Below are 21,549 nucleotides of genomic sequence, written 5' to 3'. Positions count from 1 at the left end.
GAGGTCAGGAGTTCAAGACCAGCCTGGCCAACACGGTGAAACCCCATCTCTACTAAAAATACACATATTAACTGGGCATGGTGGTGGGCACCTGTAATCCCAGCTACTAGGGAAGCTGAGGCAAGAAAACTGCTTGAACCCAAGAAGCAGAGGTTGCAGTGAGCTGATATCATGCCACTGCACTCCAGCCTGGGCAAGGAGAGTGAAACTCTGTCTCAGAAAACTTAATTAATTAAATAAAAACTTCTGCACTTCAAAGACACAATTGTGAAAACAAAAAGATAAGCCACAGACTAGGAGATCACATACTTGACAAAGAAATAGTATCAAAAACATATTTTAAAAACTGTTATATAACTGGCCAGGTGCATTGGCTCATGCCTATAATCCTAGCACTTTAGGAGGCCAAGATCAAAGGATTGCTTGAGAACAGGAGTTCGAGACCAGCCCGGGCAACAAATTGAAACCCTCTGTCTCTACAAAAAAATTTAAAAATTAGCTGGGTGTGGCAGCACATGCCTGTAGTCCTAGCTACTAGGGAGGCTGAGGTGGGAGGATCACTAGAGCCCAGGAGGTCGAGGCTACAGTGAGCTGTGATGGCACCACTGCACTCCATCTAAAGTCACAGAGCAAGACCCTGCCTCCCAACAACAACAACAAAAAATTGTTACAACTCAACCAAATCACACAATTTTTAAATGGGAAGGCCTTGAAGAGACATTTCACTGTACATACACAAATGGCCAATAGCATGTACAAAGATGCTGAACATTAGTGTTAGGAATATGCAAATTAAAACCATGCCACTTCAAATCCAATAGGATAACAGAATGGTTATAATAAAAATGACAGGCCAGGTGTAATGGCTCAGGCCTGTAATCCCAGCACTTTGGGAGACTGACGTGGGAAGTCCACTTGAAGCCAGGAGTACAAGACCATACTGAGCAACACAGCATAACCCTGTCTCTACAAAAAAACATCTTTAAAAATGAAACTGGGCACGGTAGTCCCAGCTACTCAGGAGGCTGAGTTGAGAGGATCACTTGAGGCTACAGTTTGATGCTGCAGTGAGCTATGATCGTGGCACGGCACTCCAGTGTGGGTGACGGAGTGAGACCCTGTCTCAAAAAAACAAAAAGAGGCCGGGCGTGGTGGCTCAAGCCTGTAATCCCAGCACTTTGGGAGGCCGAGGCGGGTGGATCACGAGGTCAAGAGATCAAGACCATCCTGGTCAACATGGTGAAACCCCGTCTCTACTAAAACTACAAAAAATTAGCTGGGCATGGTGGCGCGTGCCTGTAGTCCCAGCTACTCAGGAGGCTGAGGCAGGAGAATTGCCTGAACCCAGGAGGCGGAGGTTGCGGTGAGCCGAGATCGCGCCATTGCACTCCAGCCTGGGTGACAAGAGCGAAACTCCGTCTCAAAAAAAAAAAAAAAAAAAAGAAAACAGAAAAAAAGATGGACAATGCTGAGTGTCAGAGAAAATGTGAAGGAATTAGAACCCTCATGTAAATGCTGGAGCCACTTGGAAAACAGTTTGGCAATTTCTCAACAAGTTAAACCTAACCATATGACCCAGCAATTCCATTCCTAAAATTTTACCTAAGAGTAATAAAAACATAAGCCTACACAAATAACTGTATGCAAATGTGCATAGCAGCATTATTCATAACAGCCGGAGAGTGGGAACAACCCAAATGCCCATCGACTTAAGATAATCACACATTAGAATACAAGTCAGCAGGAAAAAGGAACAAAGTACCCACACATAATATGATGTGGATGAACCTCAAACATATTATGCTGAAGAAAATAATCCAAGGCCGGGCATGGTAGCTCACACCTGTAGTCCCAGCACTCTGGGAGGCCGAGGCAGGTGGATCACCTGAGCTCAGGAGTTCGAGACCAGCCCAACCAACATGGTGAAACCCCATCTCCACTAAAAATACGAAAATTAGCCGGGCCTGGTGGCACACAGCTGTGATCCCAGCTACTCAGGAAGCTGAAGCAGGAGAATCGCTTGAACCCGGGAGGCAGAGGTTGCAGTCAGCCAAGATTGCACCACTGCACTCTAGCCTAGGCGACAGAGCAAGACTCCATCTCAGAAAAAAAAAAAAAAGAATCCAATTAAAACCTGGACAAATGAGCTGGAGAGACATTTCTCAAAAGATGTTATACAAATTAGCCAACAAATATGTGAAAAAAATGTTCAACATCACTCATCATCAGGGAAATCATCAAATGAAAACCACATGAAAATGGCTACTATCAAAAAGACAAAAATAGGCTGGGCATGGTGGTATGTGCCTGTAGTCCCAGCTACTTGGGAGGCTGAGGTGGGAGGATCACCTGAGTCTGGGATTTCTAGGCTGGCTGTAATGCAGTATGATCACGTCCGGGATTAACTACTGCACTCCAGCCTGGGCAACCTCACCTCTGAAAACAGAAACAAAAAAATCCTGGTGAGAATGCAAAGAAAAAGAAACTTTTTTTTTTTTTTGAGACAGAGCTTTGCTCCTATCACACATGCTGGAGAGCAATGGTGCAATCTCAGCTCACTGCAACCTCCACCTCCTGGGTTTGAGAGATTCCCCTGCCTCAACCTCCCAAGTACTTGGGATTACAGGCACCTGCCACCACACCCAGCTAATTTTTGTATTCTTAGTAGAGACAGGGTTTCACCATGTTGACCAGGCTGGTCTCGAACTCCTGACCTCAGGTGATACCCCCTCCTTGGCCTTCTAAAATGCTGAGACTACAGGAGTGGACCACCGCACCAGGCCAAAAAGGGAACTCCTATTCACTGTGGGTGGGAATATAAATTAGTGTAACAATTCTAGAAAACAGTATGGAAATTTCTCAAAAAACTAAAAGTAGAACTACCATATGATGTAGCAATCTCACAACTAGGTTATCATCTAAAGAAAAGGAAATCAGTATATGAAAGAATATAAACATGCAGTACCATGTTTATTGTAGCACTATTCACAACAGCTAAGATAGGGAATCAATCTAAATGTACTTAAATGGATTAATAAAGAAAACATGATACACACACACAGAAATATAACACACAGAGGAACATTATTTAGCCATAAAAAATGAAACTACATCATTCACAGCAACACAAATGAGCCTGGAAGACATCATGTTAAACAGGCACAGAAAGATAAATACTACATGTTCTCACTCACATGTGGGAGCTATGAAAGTTGAGCTCATAAAAGTAGAGAGTAGAGCTGCAATTACTAGAGGCTGGGAAGGGTAGGGGCAAGGGGAGCACAGAGAGGTTGGTTAATGGGCGCAAAATTACAGCTACATAGTAGGAGTAAGTTCTAGTGTTCTAGTCACTAGACTGACTATAGTTCACAATTTATTATTATTTTTTTTTTTTTGAGACACCGTCTCGCTCTGTCGCTCAGGCTGGAGTGCAGTGGTGCAATCTCGGCTCCCTGCAACCTCCACCTCCCAGGTTCAAGCAATTCTCATGCCTCAGCCTCCCACTAACTAGGACTACAGGCGTGTGCCACCAGGCCTAGCTTATTGTATATTTTCAAATAGCTAGAGAAGATTTTGAATGTTCCCAACACATAGAAATCAGAGACATTTGAGGTGATGAATATGCTAATTATTTGGATTTGATCATTACACACTGGATACATGTATCAAAATATCACTGTGTACCCCATAAATACATAGAATTATTACGTATCAATTAAAAAGGCACATTATACTATGTGAGAGAAGCCAGATGCAAAAGATTATCCACTGAATAATCCCATGTATATGAATGTCAAGGGCAGAAGAGTCAGAAAACAGACTTGTGGTTTTCTGGGGTTGGGTATGGCAGTGGGGTTTGATTACAAACAGGCTTGGGGAATCTGGGGAGGTATAAAAACGCCTTCCAGGTTTAAGTCTCCCAAGTAGGTAGGACTACAAGCACCTGCCACCACACCTGGCTAATTTTTGTATTTTTAGTAGAGATGGGGTTTCACCATGTTGGTCAGGCTGGTCTCAAGCTCCTGGGCTCAAGTGATCCAGCTGCCTCAGCCTCCCAACATGCTGGGAGTACAGATATGAGCCACTGTGCCCGGCCCTGACTATATCTTTTGGATAAAGAAGGCAGTCCTTAACGCATTGTAGAATTGTTACTATCAGCCAGATGTGGAGTTGATGAAACACACTTATGATTATTTTGTTTGCAAAGACATAAATCAAATCTCCCCCAGATGTAAACCTCTTAGAAGACACAGTTCTAAAGTACAGTAATCTATGAAGAGACACTGCCAATGCAAATATTGTGAAGAAGCACTCTTTAGTTCAGATAGTCTCTCACTCAAGGCACTCAGCAAGTAACCCTCACCACGGGCTTCCAGGATGAGAGGCCTGGCCTTCGGGACTGTTTACTCTGTAAACTAACAACAGTGATTGAAGAAAAACGGGCTGGCGTTGCCCTCCCATCATGAAACACCAAAGAAATCACCTCTACTATATAAGGAGTCATCTTAAAAGACTTCAAGTGTCCAGTGTGAAGATTCCTGGACTCTCCAGCCTTTCAAAAGAACAGGTGAGAAAACAAATGTCGCATTATCATAACATGGAATGAGAATGGATCTGTCCTTTTGAACTAAAATGGCAGTACAGAAATCCTTTGTTAACTCTGCTCTGAAAATGATAACTTAATACATTATTCCTTTCCTAATGTGCTTCTGAGTACATTTTGCTGAGATGGTAGGATCTTCAGGGCCAAGAAATAGAAGCTATTTTCCACATAGTACTTGTTCTTGTGGTTCAAGAATTGTCACTGGCTTAACAAATTGATCAACAGAGAAGATTCAATGTATGCACTTCTCCCAAGGCTGTAAATATCTCCTTGTCACACAGCATGCAGAATATGTCTGAAAAATGCATTTATCAGGGACACACATCATTAATTCCGAAGATACCAAACCAATGCAGTCAAGGCAACCCGAAAGAAAGCTTCTCAATCTTTAGTGTGTGCAAATTATAAATGTGTCAGGAGTTACACCATGATTGATGTACTGTACAACACATGGGGTATCATCTATTCTGTAATTTAGGGTGAAGAATGCTTCCTGGAGTTGTGCAGTGCACAACCTGTGCAGCTGTACATGTGACCCTGGGATTAGCCATCTCATAAAAACACAGATTCATAATCATGGCTTTTCACAAGAAGTATATGAAAATGAAAGCATGGAAAGAACAAGGATAAGACCCTGCAGGCATGCCCCTGAAAACTCTAAGTCTCCACAGTGGAATTTTACATAGGAAATTCCAGGTGGGGGCAGAGGGGGGTCACTAGATCTAACCTGGATGACAATTTTTAGAGCCTTCACTTTCTGGTCAGAGGCCCAGGCGTCCTTCAATGACTGATTGAGCTCCTCTATGCGGTTCACGTAATCCTGCTGAGTCAAGTTCAACAGCTCCTTCTGGGAACCCTGTGGGGAGAAGGCAGAAGGTGAAGGCACAGCAGGAAAAACATCTCAACTGTCACCCCTCTGAAGAATACCAGGTATTGGCTGAGCTTTGGTCTCTACATTTTCCTCATATCCCCACCAGGATTGACAGCTTTCCCTTGCAACTTGCAATCAAAGCGGTTCTTTGAGTTTTCTGACTCAGATGGGCAGTGTTGTGGGTTGACAGGCTGGCCTTGGAAGGAAGTCAGACCTAAGCCGCCTCCCAGTTCCGTCACTGAGTAGCTGTGTGACCCCGGGTGAGTGACTTTCCGCTCAGAGCCTCATCTGTGAACAGAGGTAACAGGACATACCTCATTCAACCAACTGTGGGCCTCCTGTGTGCTGGGCATGGGACTAGATGCTCAAAATACAAAGACATTTTTGCTCAAGACGCCCAAGCAATAAGACATGACAGGGTATTTCAGCACTAATGGAGCTTAAGATACTAAAGATAGATATTAACTCAAACTGAGATAAATGCTCAGGAGAAAACACAATTCTATGGGGACACATATCACAGTTCACTGTACCCGAGGTGCCCATTGGAAAAAGCACAACTGTTTCATGGGCTACCAAGACAAATGTGCTGATCACTGACAGGAATCAACTGAGGAACATATACTCCAATTTCAGAGATGCTCAAATGTGAGAGAAATCGTACATCTCAGAATGGAAGAAATATGGTAACAAAGAAATGGGCTGTAAACTGTGGTGGAGCGATTCAGGAATGGCTTCCTGGAGGAATGATACTCGAGACAAACTCTCAGTGGAGTACAGGTGTTAACTAGGCACTGTGGAATGTGAGGGGTGTTAACTAGACCAGGGACAGCAATCAGGACAGAAAGAAAACTATAGCAGAAACCCTTAGCAGCTGAGCAAAAGATCATCACGGGGATGAAATGACCATGTAGGTAAAGACTTGGCACAGTCCCTGGTGCAGAGTAGATGCTCCCTAACCCTGGGCTATTGTTAAGAGGCTCTTCACAAAACTCACAGGAGTGAAGGTCATGCAAACACACATGACGAGACCAGGAACCAAATGTTTGTATTTCCTACAATCCAAAGTGAAAAACTCTTTACTAAAGAAATGAGTTGGCTGGGCACAGTGGCTCGCGTTTGTAATCCCAGCACATTGGGAAGCCAAGGCAGGTGGATCACTTGAGGTCAGGAGTTCGAGACCAGCCTGGCCAACATGGTGAAACCCTGTGTCTCCTAAAAATACAAAAATTAGCTGGGCGCGGTAGTGTGTGCCTATAATCCCAGCTACTCGAGAGTCTGAGGCAGGAGAACTGCTTAAATCTGGGAGGCAGAGGTTGCAGTGAGCTGAGATCACACCACTGCAATCCAGCCTGAGCGACAAGAGTGACCTGCAACCTTGATCTCTTGGGTTCAAGCAATTCTCCTGCGTCAGCCTCGCAAGTGGCTGGGATTACAGGCGCCCACCACCACACCTAGCTAATTTTTGCATTTTTTTACTAGAGACAGGGTTTCACCACGTTGGCCAGGCCTCGAACTCCTGACCTCAGGCAATCTGCTCGCCTTGGCCTCCCAAAGTGCTGGGATTACAGGTGTGAACCACTGCACCCAGCCAAGATTTTGTTCAAGACATCTGAATCTGTTGGTTACATTTACTAATGTTTAAGTGTTGGCAAAAGACTCACATTTTTTTCAAAGTACATACAGGCCAATTAAAAGATTCCTATGGGCCATATCCAGCCAGCCCAAGCAGCATGTTACAAAGAAAGGTCTTTGTCCTACACAAGGCTGCTTCTCAGGGAGGTGACTGCAGTTTGGATTTTTTGTTGTTTTTTTGTTTCTTTAGACAAAGCCTCGCTCTTTCGCCCAGGCTGGAGTGCAGTGGCATGATCTCAGCTCACTATAACCTCTGTCTCCCAGGTTCAAGCAATTCTCCTGTCTCGGCCTCCTGAATAGCTGGGATTATAGGCATCCACCCCCATGCCTGGCTAATTTTTGTATTTTTAGTAGAGTTGGGGTTTCACCATGTTAGCCAGGCTGGTCTCGAACTCCTGACCTCAGGTGATCCGCCCACCTCGGCCTCCCAAAGTGCTGGGATTATAGGCATGAGCCACCGCGCCCAGCCTTGCAGTTGGTTTTTACCAGTAGACACTGTCCCCAGGCAACCCAGCCTTGCTCAGGCATCACAGTGAGAAAAGGGGCCTTTGGAAAAGCAGCCATCAGGCTTCTGTGAGCTCGGCCAACTGCACAGCTGGCATCCTTCCCTGGATGGAGTCATTGCCTCAGGAAGACCGAGCACAATCCGCAGACTGGGAATTAATCAAAAGGCAGCCACCGAAGTTGATCTCACTTGGCAGGAGGAATGAAAAGCTCTCCCACTCCCTGCACTCCACAAATGACTTGCTCACCTCCTCAAAGTCATCCAGCTCCTCCAGCCGGGTCCGGACCTTCTCTGACATTGCGAATGCGGCAGTCCCAGCTCTGCCTAAACAGAATGAATTTACATCACACAGGTGGCTTTTCTCGAGCACCAATACCCCCAACGGAGGCATCTTTCACTCTACACTTCATCGTGAATAAAGACACTAGGGAATGATTCCATTACAGAAAACTATCCCAGAATTTGAAACCAACTTCCTTACGTAACCAGAGTTTCATCACAACATTTCCCACTCAGATGCTGCCCCTGGGAGCCCAGTGGGCCAGCCTCAAAGAGGTTAACCGCTGCATTTGAAATTTACAAACTTTGCTGTGTATCATCTGTTTATTCCTAAAGAAAGGCAGTCCAGATAAGGACGCCAAAAATCCATCATTTAATTGTTTTCTATGAACAAAAGGCCCTCTTAGGCTCGTACTCACAGCATAGAATTGTGCTCTTCTGCTAACAAAACAACCATCTCACTGTCTACCCAAGAGTGGAAACACTAGGGCTTCAAAGCCCTCTCTTTGAGCAAACAGGACTAGCTGTGCCTCCTTCCAGCATCTGTCAGCACAGTTTTGCCATCAGCAGGGACTGGTGGAGGGATAAAGGAAAGGCCCCCAGGCCACAGGCCAGCCATAGGGCAGGGTGATACATCTGGCTACTGCTGCCCTCTGTGGCCGTCTATTTCAGAATCCTTCTCCCATTTTAAGGGGGCCTCTGCTCTAGTACTATATATATATATTTTTTTTTTTTGAAACAGGATCTCACTTTGTCCCCTAGGCTGGAGTGCAGTGGCACAATCTTGGCTCATAGCAAACTCCACCTCCTGGGTACAAACGATCGTCCTGCATCAGCCTCTTGAGTAGCTGGGACTACAGGCGCACATGACCATGCCTGGCTAATTTTTGTATTTTTTTGTAGAGACAGATTTCACCATGTTGACCAAGCTGGTCTCAAACTCCTGACCTCATGTAATCTGCCCACCTCAGCTTCCTAAAGTGTTCGGATTATAGGCACAAGCCACTGCACCTGGCCGGACCTCTGCTCTATTTCTCAGGTCCCATGGCTCACATTATCTCCCTGCTCCTCCCTACCAAACCTACTCTTAGGAACTCAAGTTTACTCTTTTTCAGGCACTGACTTCTCAGCTCCGGTGTTGACTCATATTTGAGTCTGGGGTCAGCTGAGAGAGAATTGTAGTATTATTTAATTAGTAACAACTAGGCCGGGCGCGGTGGCTCAAGCCTGTAATCCCAGCACTTTGGGAGGCCGAGGCGGGTGGATCGCGAGGTCAAGAGATCGAGACCATCCTGGTCAACATGGTGAAACCCCGTCTCTACTAAAAATACAAAAAATTAGCTGGGCATGGTGGTGCGTGCCTGTAATCCCAGCTACTCAGGAGGCTGAGGCAGGAGAATTGCCTGAACCCAGGAGGCGGAGGTTGCGGTGAGCCGAGATCGCGCCATTGCACTCCAGCCTGGGTAACAAGAGTGAAACTCCGTCTCAAAAAAAAAAAAAAAAAAAAAAAAATTAGTAACAACTACTCCAGTAATTAAGTTTCCAAATAATTTAGGCTGGGCATGGTGGCTCATACCTGTAATCTCAGCACTTTGGGAGGCTAAGGCAGGCACATCACCTGAGGTCAGGAGTTTGAGACCAGCCTGGCCAACATGGTGAAACCCCGACTCTAATAAAAATACAAACATTAGCCGGGCATGGGGGTGGGTGCCTGTCATCCCATCTACTTGGGAAGCTTAGGCAGGAGAACTGCTTGAACCTGGGAGGCAGAGGTTGCAGTGCGCCGAGATAGTGCCATTGTACTACAGCCTGGGCAAAAAGAGCAAAACTCAGTCTCAGAAAAAAAAAAAAAAAAAAGGAAAGAAGAAAGAAATACGGACTGAGGATTGAGCTGTAGAACTCTTTCTGCAAGCCTGACAAATGTTTTAGGTTTTGAGTCACAAAGTGCCAGCTCCAACTATTCAACTCTACTGCTGTAGCACAAAAGCAGGCATAGATAATATGTAAGCAAATTGATAGGGCTATGTTCCAATAAAACTTTACTTAAAAAACAGGCAGTGGACCAGACTTGGCCTTCAGGTTTCTGTGAGCTCGGCCAACTGCACAGCTGGCATCCTTCCCTGGTTGGATGCATGCAGTTTACCAACCCCTAAGCTGGGGCTACCCTAGTAGTGGAATGCTGGATCAAAGAGGTGACCCATTGTCTTAATCCCTTTGAGCTGCTATAACAAAACACTACAAAGTGGGTGGCTTATAAACAAAAGCAGTATATTTCACGCAGTCCTAAAGGCTGAGAAGTCCAAGATCAAGGTGCTGGCAGATTAGGAGTCTGGTAAGGGCCCGCTTTCTGGTTCGGTTCATAGATGATGCCTTTTTGCTGTCTTCAATCGGTGGAAAAAGTAAGGCAGCGCCCAGGGGCCTCTTTCACGGGGCGTTAATCCCATTCATGAGGGTTCCACCCTCATAACCTAATCAGCTCTGAAAAGGGTTCATCTCCTAATACCATTACCTTGCAGTTAGGATTTCAACATGTGAATTGGGGCAGGGGAGGAATGTTGGGCACAACCAACCAGATCACAGCACCTGTCTTCAAATTAAATAAAAAACGCAAAAGTGTTCTACAAGGTTGTTGTGCCATTTTACACTCCCATCAGCAGCGTATGAGAGTTCCTATTGCTCTATGTTCATACCAAGTCTCAAGTTGAAATGTGATCCCCAATATTGGAGGTGGGGCCTGGTGGGAGATGTTTGGGTTGTAGGGGAAGGATCCCTCATGAATGGTTTGGTGGAATCCTCGCAGTAATGAGTTCTTGCTCTTAGTTCCCATGAGAACTGGCTGTTGAAAAAAGCCTGGCATCTTCTCCCTCTCTCTCCTGCCTCCTCTTGCCGTGCAATCTCTGCACACACCTGCTCTCATTTGCACTCCACCATGAGTGGAAGCAGCCTGAGGCCCTCACCAACAGCAGATGCTGGCACCATGCTTCTTATATAGCCTGTGGAACCATAAGCCAAGTAAACCTCTCTTCCTTATAAATTACCCAGCCTCTGGTATTCCTTTATAGTACCACCAACCAGACTAAGATAATTAATATCATCACTTTATTTGATCTTTACAAACTGGTGGGTACGTGATGGTCTGATTTACTTTTTATAGTCTAGGATCAAAATGCTGCCCGTAACAAGCTGGGCGTGGTAGCTCACACCTGCAATTCCAGCACTTTGGAAGGCCGAGGCAGGCAGATCACTTGAGGTCAAGAGTTCGAGACCAGCCTGGCCAACATGGTGAAACCCTGTCTCTACTAAAAATACAAAAATCAGCCAGGTGTGGTGGTGCACACCTACAGTCCCATCAACTCAGCAGGCTGAGATGGGAGAACTGCTTGAACCCAGGAGGCGGAGGTTGCAGTGAGACAAGATCATGCCACTGCACTCCACTTTGGGTGACAGAGTGAGACTCCATCTCAAATAATAACAACAAAAAAAATTCTGTGTATAACAAAGCTGCTCCCACTCTCTTGATTTCTAACATGCTGTCTCTTCCAGCAGAGGTGAGGGGAGAGTGGCAGCTGCCATATCAGAGACCTGCAATGAAACTCATCTGTACCCAGCAGCACATGATCCATCAGTTGCTCCAGAATCACCTGGGAGCATCAAAATAGGAATTCTGGGGTCCGATCCTGCAAGATTCACTGGGTGAGTGGGGGCCAGTCATCTATATTCATATAAAAGTTCCTCAGGAAATCCTGCTGCACAGCAGTTTGAGACACCCTGGTCAAGAGCTTCTGACTGTGTGTCTTAGGAGAAACTGGGACCAATGGCCTGTAAGACTGAGCATCTAACCACTCACCAACATATCTTATGGCACAAGGGAAAAGACTTAAGGCAAGGGAAAGGCTCTCTAAAGCAATTCCCCAGCTGGTGAAGGAGGCACAATGAGGGGGAGACTTTCTCCTTGTAAACAGTAAGCTTATGTTTTACTCCTAGTAACCTCTTTGGTACTTTTTTTTTTGAGATGGAGTCTCACTCTGTCACCCAGGATGAAGTGCAGTGGCACAACCTCAGCTTACTGCAACGTCTGCCTCCCGGGTTCAAGCGATTCTCCTGCCTCAGCCTCCAGAGTAGCTGAGATTACAGGCATCTGTCACTACGCCTGGCTAATTTTTTTTTTTTTTTTGTATTTTTAGTAGACATGGGGTTTCACCATGTTGGCCAGGCTGGTCTTGAACTCCTGACCTCAAGTGATCCACCCGCCTGGGCTTCCCAAAGTGCTGGGGGATTACAGGCATGAGCCACCACACTCAGCCATATATTTTTTTTTAAGACGGAATTTTGCTCTTGTTGCCCAGGATGGAGTGCAATGATACAATCTCAGCTCACTGCAACCCCTGTCTCCCACGTTCAAGTGATTCTCCTGCCTCAGCCTCCTGAGTATCTGGATTACAATCCGGGATAACAATTTGCATCACACCCAGCAAATTTTTATATCTTTAGTAGAGACGGGGTTTCACCATGTTGGCCAGGCTGATCCTGAACTCCTGACCTCAGGTGACCCGCCCACCTTGGCCTACCAAAGTGTTGGGATTTGGTATTTTTTTAATTCATAATCTAAATATGTATTTTAGTTCTGTCTAGCCACAATCTAAGAAATAGTAGTTCCAACTGAATTAAACATCAGAATCATATCATGTAAACTTTTTTCCTTTGCAAAATTATATTAAAAGTAATGCCAGAATTTTCCCATCAAAACAACAACTCATCTTACCTTTTTCAGATCCCATAAAGAGATTCTGCAGAGACATAAAAATTCATTAATATTTTAAAAATCTAAGCAATATGTTCATTGTTTTCCAACAAATCCATTTACATACCCAAGAGAAAGAAATATATATTCAAAGAAAGAAAATATAATCACTAAAAACCATTCCTCCTCCCTTCATAATTCAAACCTCCCCCTAAAGATAAGGTTCTGCTGTTCTAATTCTTTCTCTAACCTGTGCCACATCCCTGATCCTTAACATATTTTTTTGAGAAGACTGTCAGCACATTTTTCTGCCAAGAGCACTGATATACTATGTGAAACCTTATATTTGAGCTTTTAAGAGCAGTAGAAAAACAAAGGCCAGGTGCAGTGGCTCACTCCTGTAATCACAGCACTTTGGGAGGCAGAGGCAGGCAGATCACGAGGTCAGGAGTTCAAGACCAGCCTGACCAAAATGGTAAAACCCTGTCTCTAGTAAAAATACAAAAATTAGGCCAGGTGCAGTGGCTCACGCCTATAATTCCAGCACTTTGGGAGGCCGAGGCAGGAGGAGCACGAGGTCAAGAGATCGAGACCATCATGGTCAACATGGTAAAACCCTGTCTCTACTAAAAATACAAAAATTAGCTGGGCATGGTGGTGCACACTTGTAGTCCCAGCTACTCGGGAGACTGAGGCAGGAGAATTGCTTGAACCCAGGAGGCGGAGGCTGCGGTGAGCTGAGAGCACACCACTGCACTCCAGCCTGGGTAACAAGAGCGAAACTCCATCTCAAAAAAAAAAAAAAAAAAAAAAAAATTAGACGGGTGTAGTGGTACACACCTGTAGTCCCTGCTACTAGGAAGGCTGAGGAAGGAGAATCGCTTGAACCCAGGAGGCAGAGGTTGCAGTGAGCCGAGATCGCACCACTGCACTCCAGCCTGGGTGACAGAGCGAGATTCTGTCTCAAAAACAAAACAAAACAAAACAAAAAACAAAGAAGTGAAACCTACACAGCCCAGAAGCTGAAGCAACATAACCAAAAGAAATTACTACTAACTCCAAAGTAAACCCTGGGAGAGGGTCTCCTGGTACTCACAATAGACAGCTTTTCAGTAGTGGTGTACCGGGCAAGGATTTCTCCCCGTTTGTTGGCCCAAGGCTCAAAATCCGATCCTACAACGGAGTTATCATCTCTATCACGTTTCTTCCTGGAGCTGTCCTAAAGAAAGGCAAGATAATCTCTTCAGAGGCAGTATCATTTTAATCTTTAAATATATACATATATAAATAGAAAGCAGGTAGTCCTTTACTGTGGAATAAAAGAGATCAGTCTCAAGGTTTACTATCATAAAAAAAATTTCAGCACCAAGCATGGTGGCTCACACCTGTAATCCCAGCATTTTGGGAAGCGAGGCAGATGGATCACTTGAGGCCAGGGGTTTGAGACCAGCCTTGCCAAAAGGGTAAAACCTCATCTTTATTAAAAATACAAAAATTAGCCAGGTGTGATGGGGCATGCCTAAAGTCCTAGTCCCAGCTACTTGGGAAGCTGAGGCAGGAGAATCGCTTGAACCTGGAGGCAGAGGTTGCAGTGAACCGAGATTGCACCACTGCACTCCGGCCTGAGCAACAGAGCAAGACTCCGTCTCAAAAAAAAAAAAAAAAAAATTCTGTCCATTTTATCACAAATGGCCAATAATCATATCAAAAAATGTTCAAACTCATTAGGAATTCAGGAAAGGATAGTTGGAAAAAAACACTTTTTCAACTATCAGAATGTCAAAGAGTTAAAATGCTGGCAAGGATGTAGGGTAACAGGCCCTCTTCAATATCACTGCTGGAAATAGACTGGTTAACTCTTTTTGGAGGACAATTTGGTGGTGGCCATCAAAACCTGAAATATTCATTGCCTTACGCCAGCAAAGAACTTCTAGGAAGCTATCCTGCAGAAACCCTTGCCGACATAGACCAAGATGTTTGTATGTTCGAGGCACGTGGTACACTGCTGTTTCTATCAGCAAAACCCAGAAACTATCTATGTGGATACATCAGTAGAGGAATGGCAAATTAAAACAGGTAAATCCAGTCCTTAGAATACAGTATGGCTGGTCAAAATAATAGGCTGTTCTAAATCTACCATGGATAGTTCTCCAAGTTATATAGTCAAGTTAAAAAAAAAAAAAAAAAAAAAAAGTTGGCCGGGCACCGTGGCTCATGCCTGTAATCCCAGAATTTTGCGAGGCCAACGTGGGCAGATCAACTACGGTCTGGTGTTTGAGACCAGCCTGGCCAACATGACGAAACACTGTCTCTACTGAAAATACAAAAATTAGCCAAGTGTGATGGCGCATGCCTGTAATCCCAGCTACTAGGGAGGCTGAGGCAGGAGAATTGCTTGAACCCAGGAGACTCAGGTTGCAGTGAGCCGGTATCACACCACTGAACTCCAGCCTGGGTGACAGAACGAGACTCTGTCTCAAAAAATAAAAATGAAAATAAAACTGTGGGGTGCGGTGGCTCATGCCTATAATCCCAGCACTCTGGGAGGCCAAGGCAGGAGGATCGCTTGAGCCCAAGAGTTCAAGACCAGATTGGGCAACATAGTGAGACTGACTCTACCAAAAATCCAAAATTAGCCGAGCCCAGTGATGCACACCTGAAATCCTAGCTGCTCGAGAGGCTGACACAGGGGGATTGTTTGAGCCCAGGAGTTTAAGGCTGCAGCGAGCTATAATCATGCCACTGTACCACAGCCTGGGCAACAGAGCAAGACTGTCTCCAAAAAACCAAGTCACAGAACACTAGTTCCATTTATGTAACAATGTTAAATAACATATGAAACACAACATAGGATGACGATTGACAGAATGTATTCTGAAGTGAGACTGGCTGGGTTTGAATCCCAGCTTGGATATGACTTGTTATCTCTATCCCTGCATGGGTGCCTCTTTTTTTTTTTTTTTAGATGGAGTCTCACTCTGTTGCCCAGGTTGGCGTGCAAAGGTGCAGTCTCGGCTCACTGCGACCTCCACCTCCCAGGTTCAAGCGATTCTCCTGCTCAGCCTCCTGAATAGCTAGGCTTACACCCACCACCATGCCCAGCTAATTTTTGTATTTTAGGTAAAGACAGGGTTTCACCATGTTGGCTAAGCTGGTCTCGAACTCCTGACCTCGTGATCCACCCGCCTTGGCCTCCCAAAGTGCTGTGATTACAGACATGAGTCATCACGCCCAGCCAGGCTGCCTCTTTAATGAGGGTTTTAATACCTCTCACAAGGAAGTAAGAGAACCAAATATGAAATGCACTCAGAAAATAATGCCTGCCATGAAGTAAGATGATGCTGCAATTATTTATATATGAGTATGTATGGGAATGCTCAGAAACTGCTGTCATAAGTATCTATGAAAATACAGAGGAAAAGCTATGAAAGAAGACACATTACACCCATCATTCTCACGACCGCCAGGATGGAGAATGTAATGACGATTGTTCTACATGACTTTATCTGTAGTGCCTTACTCTTTCACATCAAAATGAGTGATTTACTTATGTAATTATCTAAGAAGATTTACAAGAAGAATAACATTAAAAATAAATTTTAAGAGCCAGGTGCAGTGGCTCATGCCTGTAATCTCAGCACTTTGGGAGGCTGAGGAGGCAGGTGGATCACTTGAGGTCGGGAGTTCAAGACCAGCCTGGCCAACATGATGAAACCCCATCTCTACCAAAATACACAAAAATTAGCTAGGCATGGTGGTGCATGCCTGTAGTCCCAAAAACATGGTAGGCTGAGGTAGGAGAACTGCTAGAGCCCAGAGGCAGAGGTTGCAGTGAGATTGCACTACTGCACATTAGTCTGGGTGACATAGCAAGACAGTTTCAAAAAAATTTAAATTAAAAAATAAAAATAAATTTTAAAATGCTTTCCAGAAAACGAAGAAGAAGAAGAAAGAAAATGACTTCCCAGATCTACACCAGCCTCTCACATCTGGATGACTTGAACTGTTGCAACCAGAATGCACCATGTGCATTACTTGTACAACTTAAAAAAGGGGAAGAAGCTTTAAGAGGCTCGGGATGGGAGGATCACTTGAAGTTTGGAGAAGGAGACCACACTGGGCAACACAATGAGATCCTGCCTCTACAACAAAATAAAAAATTAACTGGGCACAGTAGTGTGTAACTGTAGTCCCGGCTATTCAGGAGGGTGAATAGAACTTCTTGAGGTGGAAGAACTGCTTGAGCCCAAGAGTTGGAGGCTGCAGTGAGCCGGGATTATACCACTGCACTCCAGCCTGTGTGACAGAGACTCTGTCTCTTAGGGAAAAAAACGGGCAGGGCAGGAGAAAACCACCCATTCCTGCACCCACAAAACCGACCCCCCACTAGAGAAGCATGGCTGGGGCACATTACCGTAGCAGCTGCCAAGGCTGCAGGGTCAGCAGTGGCTGCAAACATGGAGAGGGGGTCAGTCCCATCCAGGACACTGCTCAGCGGGTCCACCATGGAGCTGGAGGAGGAGGACGACGTGGAAGAAGTGCTTCCCTTCCGGGTCACTTTCTTCGTCTTTGACTCTGTGACCTGTGAGGAAAATTTCTGGAGGTAAAACAGAGGTCCCACAACTCTACCCAGTGAAACACTCAAGTGGGTACTTTCTACAAAAGATGTGAAAATAGCTGGGCATGGTGGCTCACGCCTGTAATCCCAGCACTTTGGGAGGCCAAGGCAAGCAGATCACAAGGTCAGGAGTTCGAGACCAGCCTGGTCAATATGGTGAAACTCCATCTCTACCCCAAAAAAAAAAAAAAAAAAAAACAAAACCCACAAACAAAAATTAGTCAGGCGTGGTGGCGTGCACCTGTAGTCCCAGCTACTCAGGAGGCTGAGGTAGGAGAATCACTGAATCCAGGAGGCAGAGGTTGCAGTGAGCCGAGATTTTGCCACTGCACTCCACCAGCCTGGGTGACAGAGTGAGACTCCGTCTCAAAAAAAAAAAAAAAAAAAACCAAAGAACAAAAAAAGATATGAAAATAATCCAGGCACAGGCCTGTGGTCCTAGCCACTCAGAAGGCTGAAGTGGGAGGATGGCTTAAGCCCCGGAGGCGGAGGTTGCAGTGAGCTAAGAGCACATCACTGCACTCCAGGCTGTTAAATGTATGTGGTCTCTCCCCCAGTTCCTGCCACAGAGCTCCTAATACCTTGGGAGATTTCCTGGGTGATAGGAGCATCTTTTATCCTCATGAGGTGACTCCCAATGGGCTTCTGCAGGGCTTCAGGATGGGGTCTAGTCACCAGAAAGACCAAGCTGTGATTAGAAGGCTGGAACTTTCAGCCCTATTCCCCATCCTTTGGGAAGGAGGGGCTAAAGATTGAGTTAATAATCCATCATGCCTATGCAATGACGCCTCCTAAAAAAACGATAAAAAATGGGATTTAAGAAGACGAGGTTATCATGAGCCAAGATTGTGCCACTGCACTCCAGCCTGGGCGACAGAGTGAGACCTTGTCTCAAAAAAAAAAAAGAAAAGAAAAGAAAAACCGAGGTGCAGGGAGGGTTGAAGAGCTTCCAGGTCGCTGAACAAGAACACACAGAGGTACCTGGAGGGGACATGAAAGCTACGTGTGCCCCTCTCCCTGGACCTCATCCCACGTACCTCTTTATCTGGTTGTTCATCTGTATTCTTTGTAATACCCTTAATAATAAACTGATAAGGATAAGTAATTGTTTCCCTAGTTCTGCAAGCAATTGTAGCAAATTACCGAACACGATGGAGGGAGGCAGGGGACCTCCCAATGTGTAGTGAAGCTGGAATTTGACTTTTTTTTTTTTTTTTTTGGAGACAAGAGTCTCACTTTGTTTATAAGCCTGGAGGAGTGCAGTGGTGCGACCACGGTTCACTATACCCTCGACATCCTGGGCACAAGCGATCTTCCTGCCTCTGCCTCCCGAGCAGCTAGAAGTACAGGTGCAGCACCACCCTCTACTATTTTTTTATTTTTTGTAGAGATGGGGTATTACTATGTTGCCCAGGCTGGTCTCGAACTCCTGGGCCCAAAGGATCTTCCCACCTAGCATCCCAAAGTGCTGGGATGACAGCCATGAGCCACCACACCTGGCCAGGGCTGTCTTACTGAGGGCCTTGCCCTCAAACCTGTCGAGTCAGATTCTAACTCCTGGTGACTGCTGCCTGAATGGAGGTGAACCGCAGTCTAGGGGAGGAAGAGAAGCACCTCCCATTGGTGTCCGTTTGCTGCTTTTGTACGCCTGGCACCCATTCCTCCATCTCACAGGCTTAATACCCCAAATTATCTTTGAGAAAACATCTCTCCCCCACACTCGGTTCCTCCAGGCCTGGTGGGATGAACTCTGCTCCCAGTTCCCAGGGTGAGCATTAGACCTAACCCAATCGACCTACTTATTCTATACAGCGGGTCACCAATGCTGGGTCAGGGTAGGGAGCATAACAAAACTGGGTCAATGAAAAGTGCTGGAGAAAAGCATTTTCCTGCTGCTGATGTTGCTAATCTAACAGAATAGGCCTGGAGCTGCTGCAGCTATTCTTAGCTATTCTGTTATGGTGTTAAATCAAGTTTGGCTTAAAGCTGCCTCCTTACATATTTTAAGTTTGGCCTAAAGGATTCTCTGCACACAGTGAACTATAACCTCATGGGACATGTAAATAGACTGTAACCTACTCTTGTGCCAATCACCAAGTTTCAACCAATCAAACAGGGCTAACTGTTGAAATTGTTCAAATAAGGCAAATGCTGAGCTGTAACCGATCCAGCTATTTCTGTACCTCACTTCTGTTTTCTGTACATCACTCCATTTTCTGTCCATAAATCTTATTCTACCACATGACTGTGCTGGAGTCTCTGAACCTGCTCTGGCTAGGGAGGCTGCCCAATTCACGAATTGTTCTTTGCTCAATTAAGCTCCATTAAATTTAATCTGGCTGAGAATTTTCTTTTTTTTTCCTTTTTATTTTTTTGAGATGACATCTTGCTCTACTGCCCAGGCTGGAGGGCAGTGGTGCAATCTCAGCTCACCGCAACCTCCGTTTCCTGGGTTTAAGCAATTCTCCTGTCTTAGTCTCCTGAGTAGCTGGGACTACCGGCACACACTACTGCACCCAGCTAATTTTTGTATTTTTAGTAGAGATGGGGTTTCGCCATGTTGACCAGACTGGTCTTGAACTCCTGACCTCAGGTGATCCACCCATTTCAGCCCCGCAAAGAGCTGAAATGACAGTTATGAGGGATGGCACCCGGCCAAGAATTTTATTTTAACATGGGGAATGGGTACCTGAAAATGAAAGCAACTGTGGCTGTGGTGAGGTCACCCACGGTCACAAAACACCGGGGGACTGAGGGGTCGTGGGAGGCTGAACCTCAGTCTTGGGGGTCTTCTGCTTTCTGCAATCATTCCCAGAGCCGCCATGCTGACAATCGCCATGTCCCCAACATGACAACTACGTAGTTTCTATCACTTGCCAGTAAGATAACACCAACCTGGCAGATAGGGACCAGCCAAGTCTCTTGCCTACTTTTGTTTTAATTTTTAAATAAACCCACAGATAGACTAAGATGCTATTCAGGTCAGCACTCTCTGCTGGCAATTAGAGTGACTCTTATATTCCACATACGAAAATTAAAAGTCAAGATACAATTTGTTGACACAGCCAAATCGGGAACAAAGTCATCCCATTGACATGGCGACCTCACTAATGAGGAAGAGAGGGAGTAAAAATAGTGGCAGGAGAGACCAATATTACAAAAAACAGGCAGTGAACAAATTGGTTGATTTAAATATGCAGGCCAGGAGAGGCGGCTCACACCTAGAATCCCAGCACTTTGGGAGGCCAAGGCGGGTGGATCACCTGAGGTTAGGGGTTTGAGACCAGGCTGGCCAATGTGGCAAAACCCTGTCTCTACTAAAAATACAAAAATTAGCAAAAATTCACAGAGTGTGGTGGTGTGTGCCTGTAATCCCCGCTACTTGAAGGCTGAGGCAGGAGAACTGCTTGAACCTGGGAGGCAGAGGTTGCAGTGCGCTAAGATTGTACCACTGCATTCTAGCCTGGGTGACAAAGTGAGACACTTCGATCTCAAAAATAAATAATAAAAACATTAAAAAAAAATCAGGGCCGGGCGCGGTGGCTCAAGCCTGTAATCCCAGCACTTTGGGAGGCCGAGGCAGGTGGATCACGAGGTCAAGAGATCGAGACCATCCTGGTCAACATGGTGAAACCCCGTCTCTATTAAAACTACAAAAAATTAGCTGGGCATGGTGGCGCGTGCCTGTAGTCCCAGCTACTCAGGAGGCTGAGGCAGGAGAATTGCCTGAACCCAGGAGGCGGAGGTTGCGGTGAGCCGAGATCACGCCATTGCACTCCAGCCTGGGTAACAAGAGCGAAACTCCGTCTCAACAAAAAAAAAAAAAAAAAAAAAAAAAAAAAATCAGACTGGGCATGGTGGCTCACACCTGTAATCTTAGCACTTTGGGAGGTAGAGGTGGGCAGACTGAGCTCAGAAGTTCGAGACCAGCCTGGGCAACGTCACGAAACCCCATCTTACTAAAAAAATACAAAAAACTTAGCCAGGCATGGTGGCATGTGCCTATACTCCCAGCTACTCAGGAGGCGGAGACACGAGAATCACTTAAATCCCCAGAGGCAACGGTTGCAGTGAGCCAAGATCACGCCACTACACTCCAGCCTGGGTGACAAAGCAAGACTGTCAGGAAAAAAAGAAAAATCAAATATGTACAAGTGGCTATCACCGGAAAAATGAAAAAGACTCAGGAAGACTGTCTTTCATTTCAAGGGTTAAGAATATCATTTAGAATGACCCTTAACAGCAGGGCACGGTGGCTCACGCCTGTAATCCCAGCACTTTGGGAGGCCGAGGTGGG

General features: G+C 45.6%; 1 protein-coding gene across 2 annotated transcripts in view; it reads right to left on the bottom strand.

Moving 5' to 3' along the window:
* VPS35L (VPS35 endosomal protein sorting factor like) overlaps positions 1–21,549 on the bottom strand; it is a 142,933-nt gene that overhangs the window by 111,537 nt on the left and 9,847 nt on the right. For both annotated transcript variants that reach the window (XM_032242833.1, XM_032242832.1), the window contains exons 3-7: positions 17,049–17,216; positions 13,731–13,853; positions 12,656–12,680; positions 7,862–7,938; positions 5,331–5,459 (exon numbers count right to left, since the gene is read on the bottom strand). In XM_032242833.1, the coding sequence (XP_032098724.1) occupies positions 5,331–5,459; positions 7,862–7,938; positions 12,656–12,680; positions 13,731–13,853; positions 17,049–17,141 (447 nt within the window). In that variant the 5' untranslated portion in view covers positions 17,142–17,216. The remainder of the gene's footprint in view (positions 1–5,330; positions 5,460–7,861; positions 7,939–12,655; positions 12,681–13,730; positions 13,854–17,048; positions 17,217–21,549) is intronic.

This window comes from Sapajus apella, unplaced genomic scaffold (assembly GCF_009761245.1).
Source record: "Sapajus apella isolate SASKATOON/1434 unplaced genomic scaffold, GSC_monkey_1.0 scaffold51, whole genome shotgun sequence".
Classification (NCBI taxonomy): Eukaryota; Metazoa; Chordata; class Mammalia; order Primates; family Cebidae; genus Sapajus; species Sapajus apella.
Note: the sequence above shows the minus strand (reverse complement) of the source record. Positions and strands in the feature narration are given on the sequence as shown.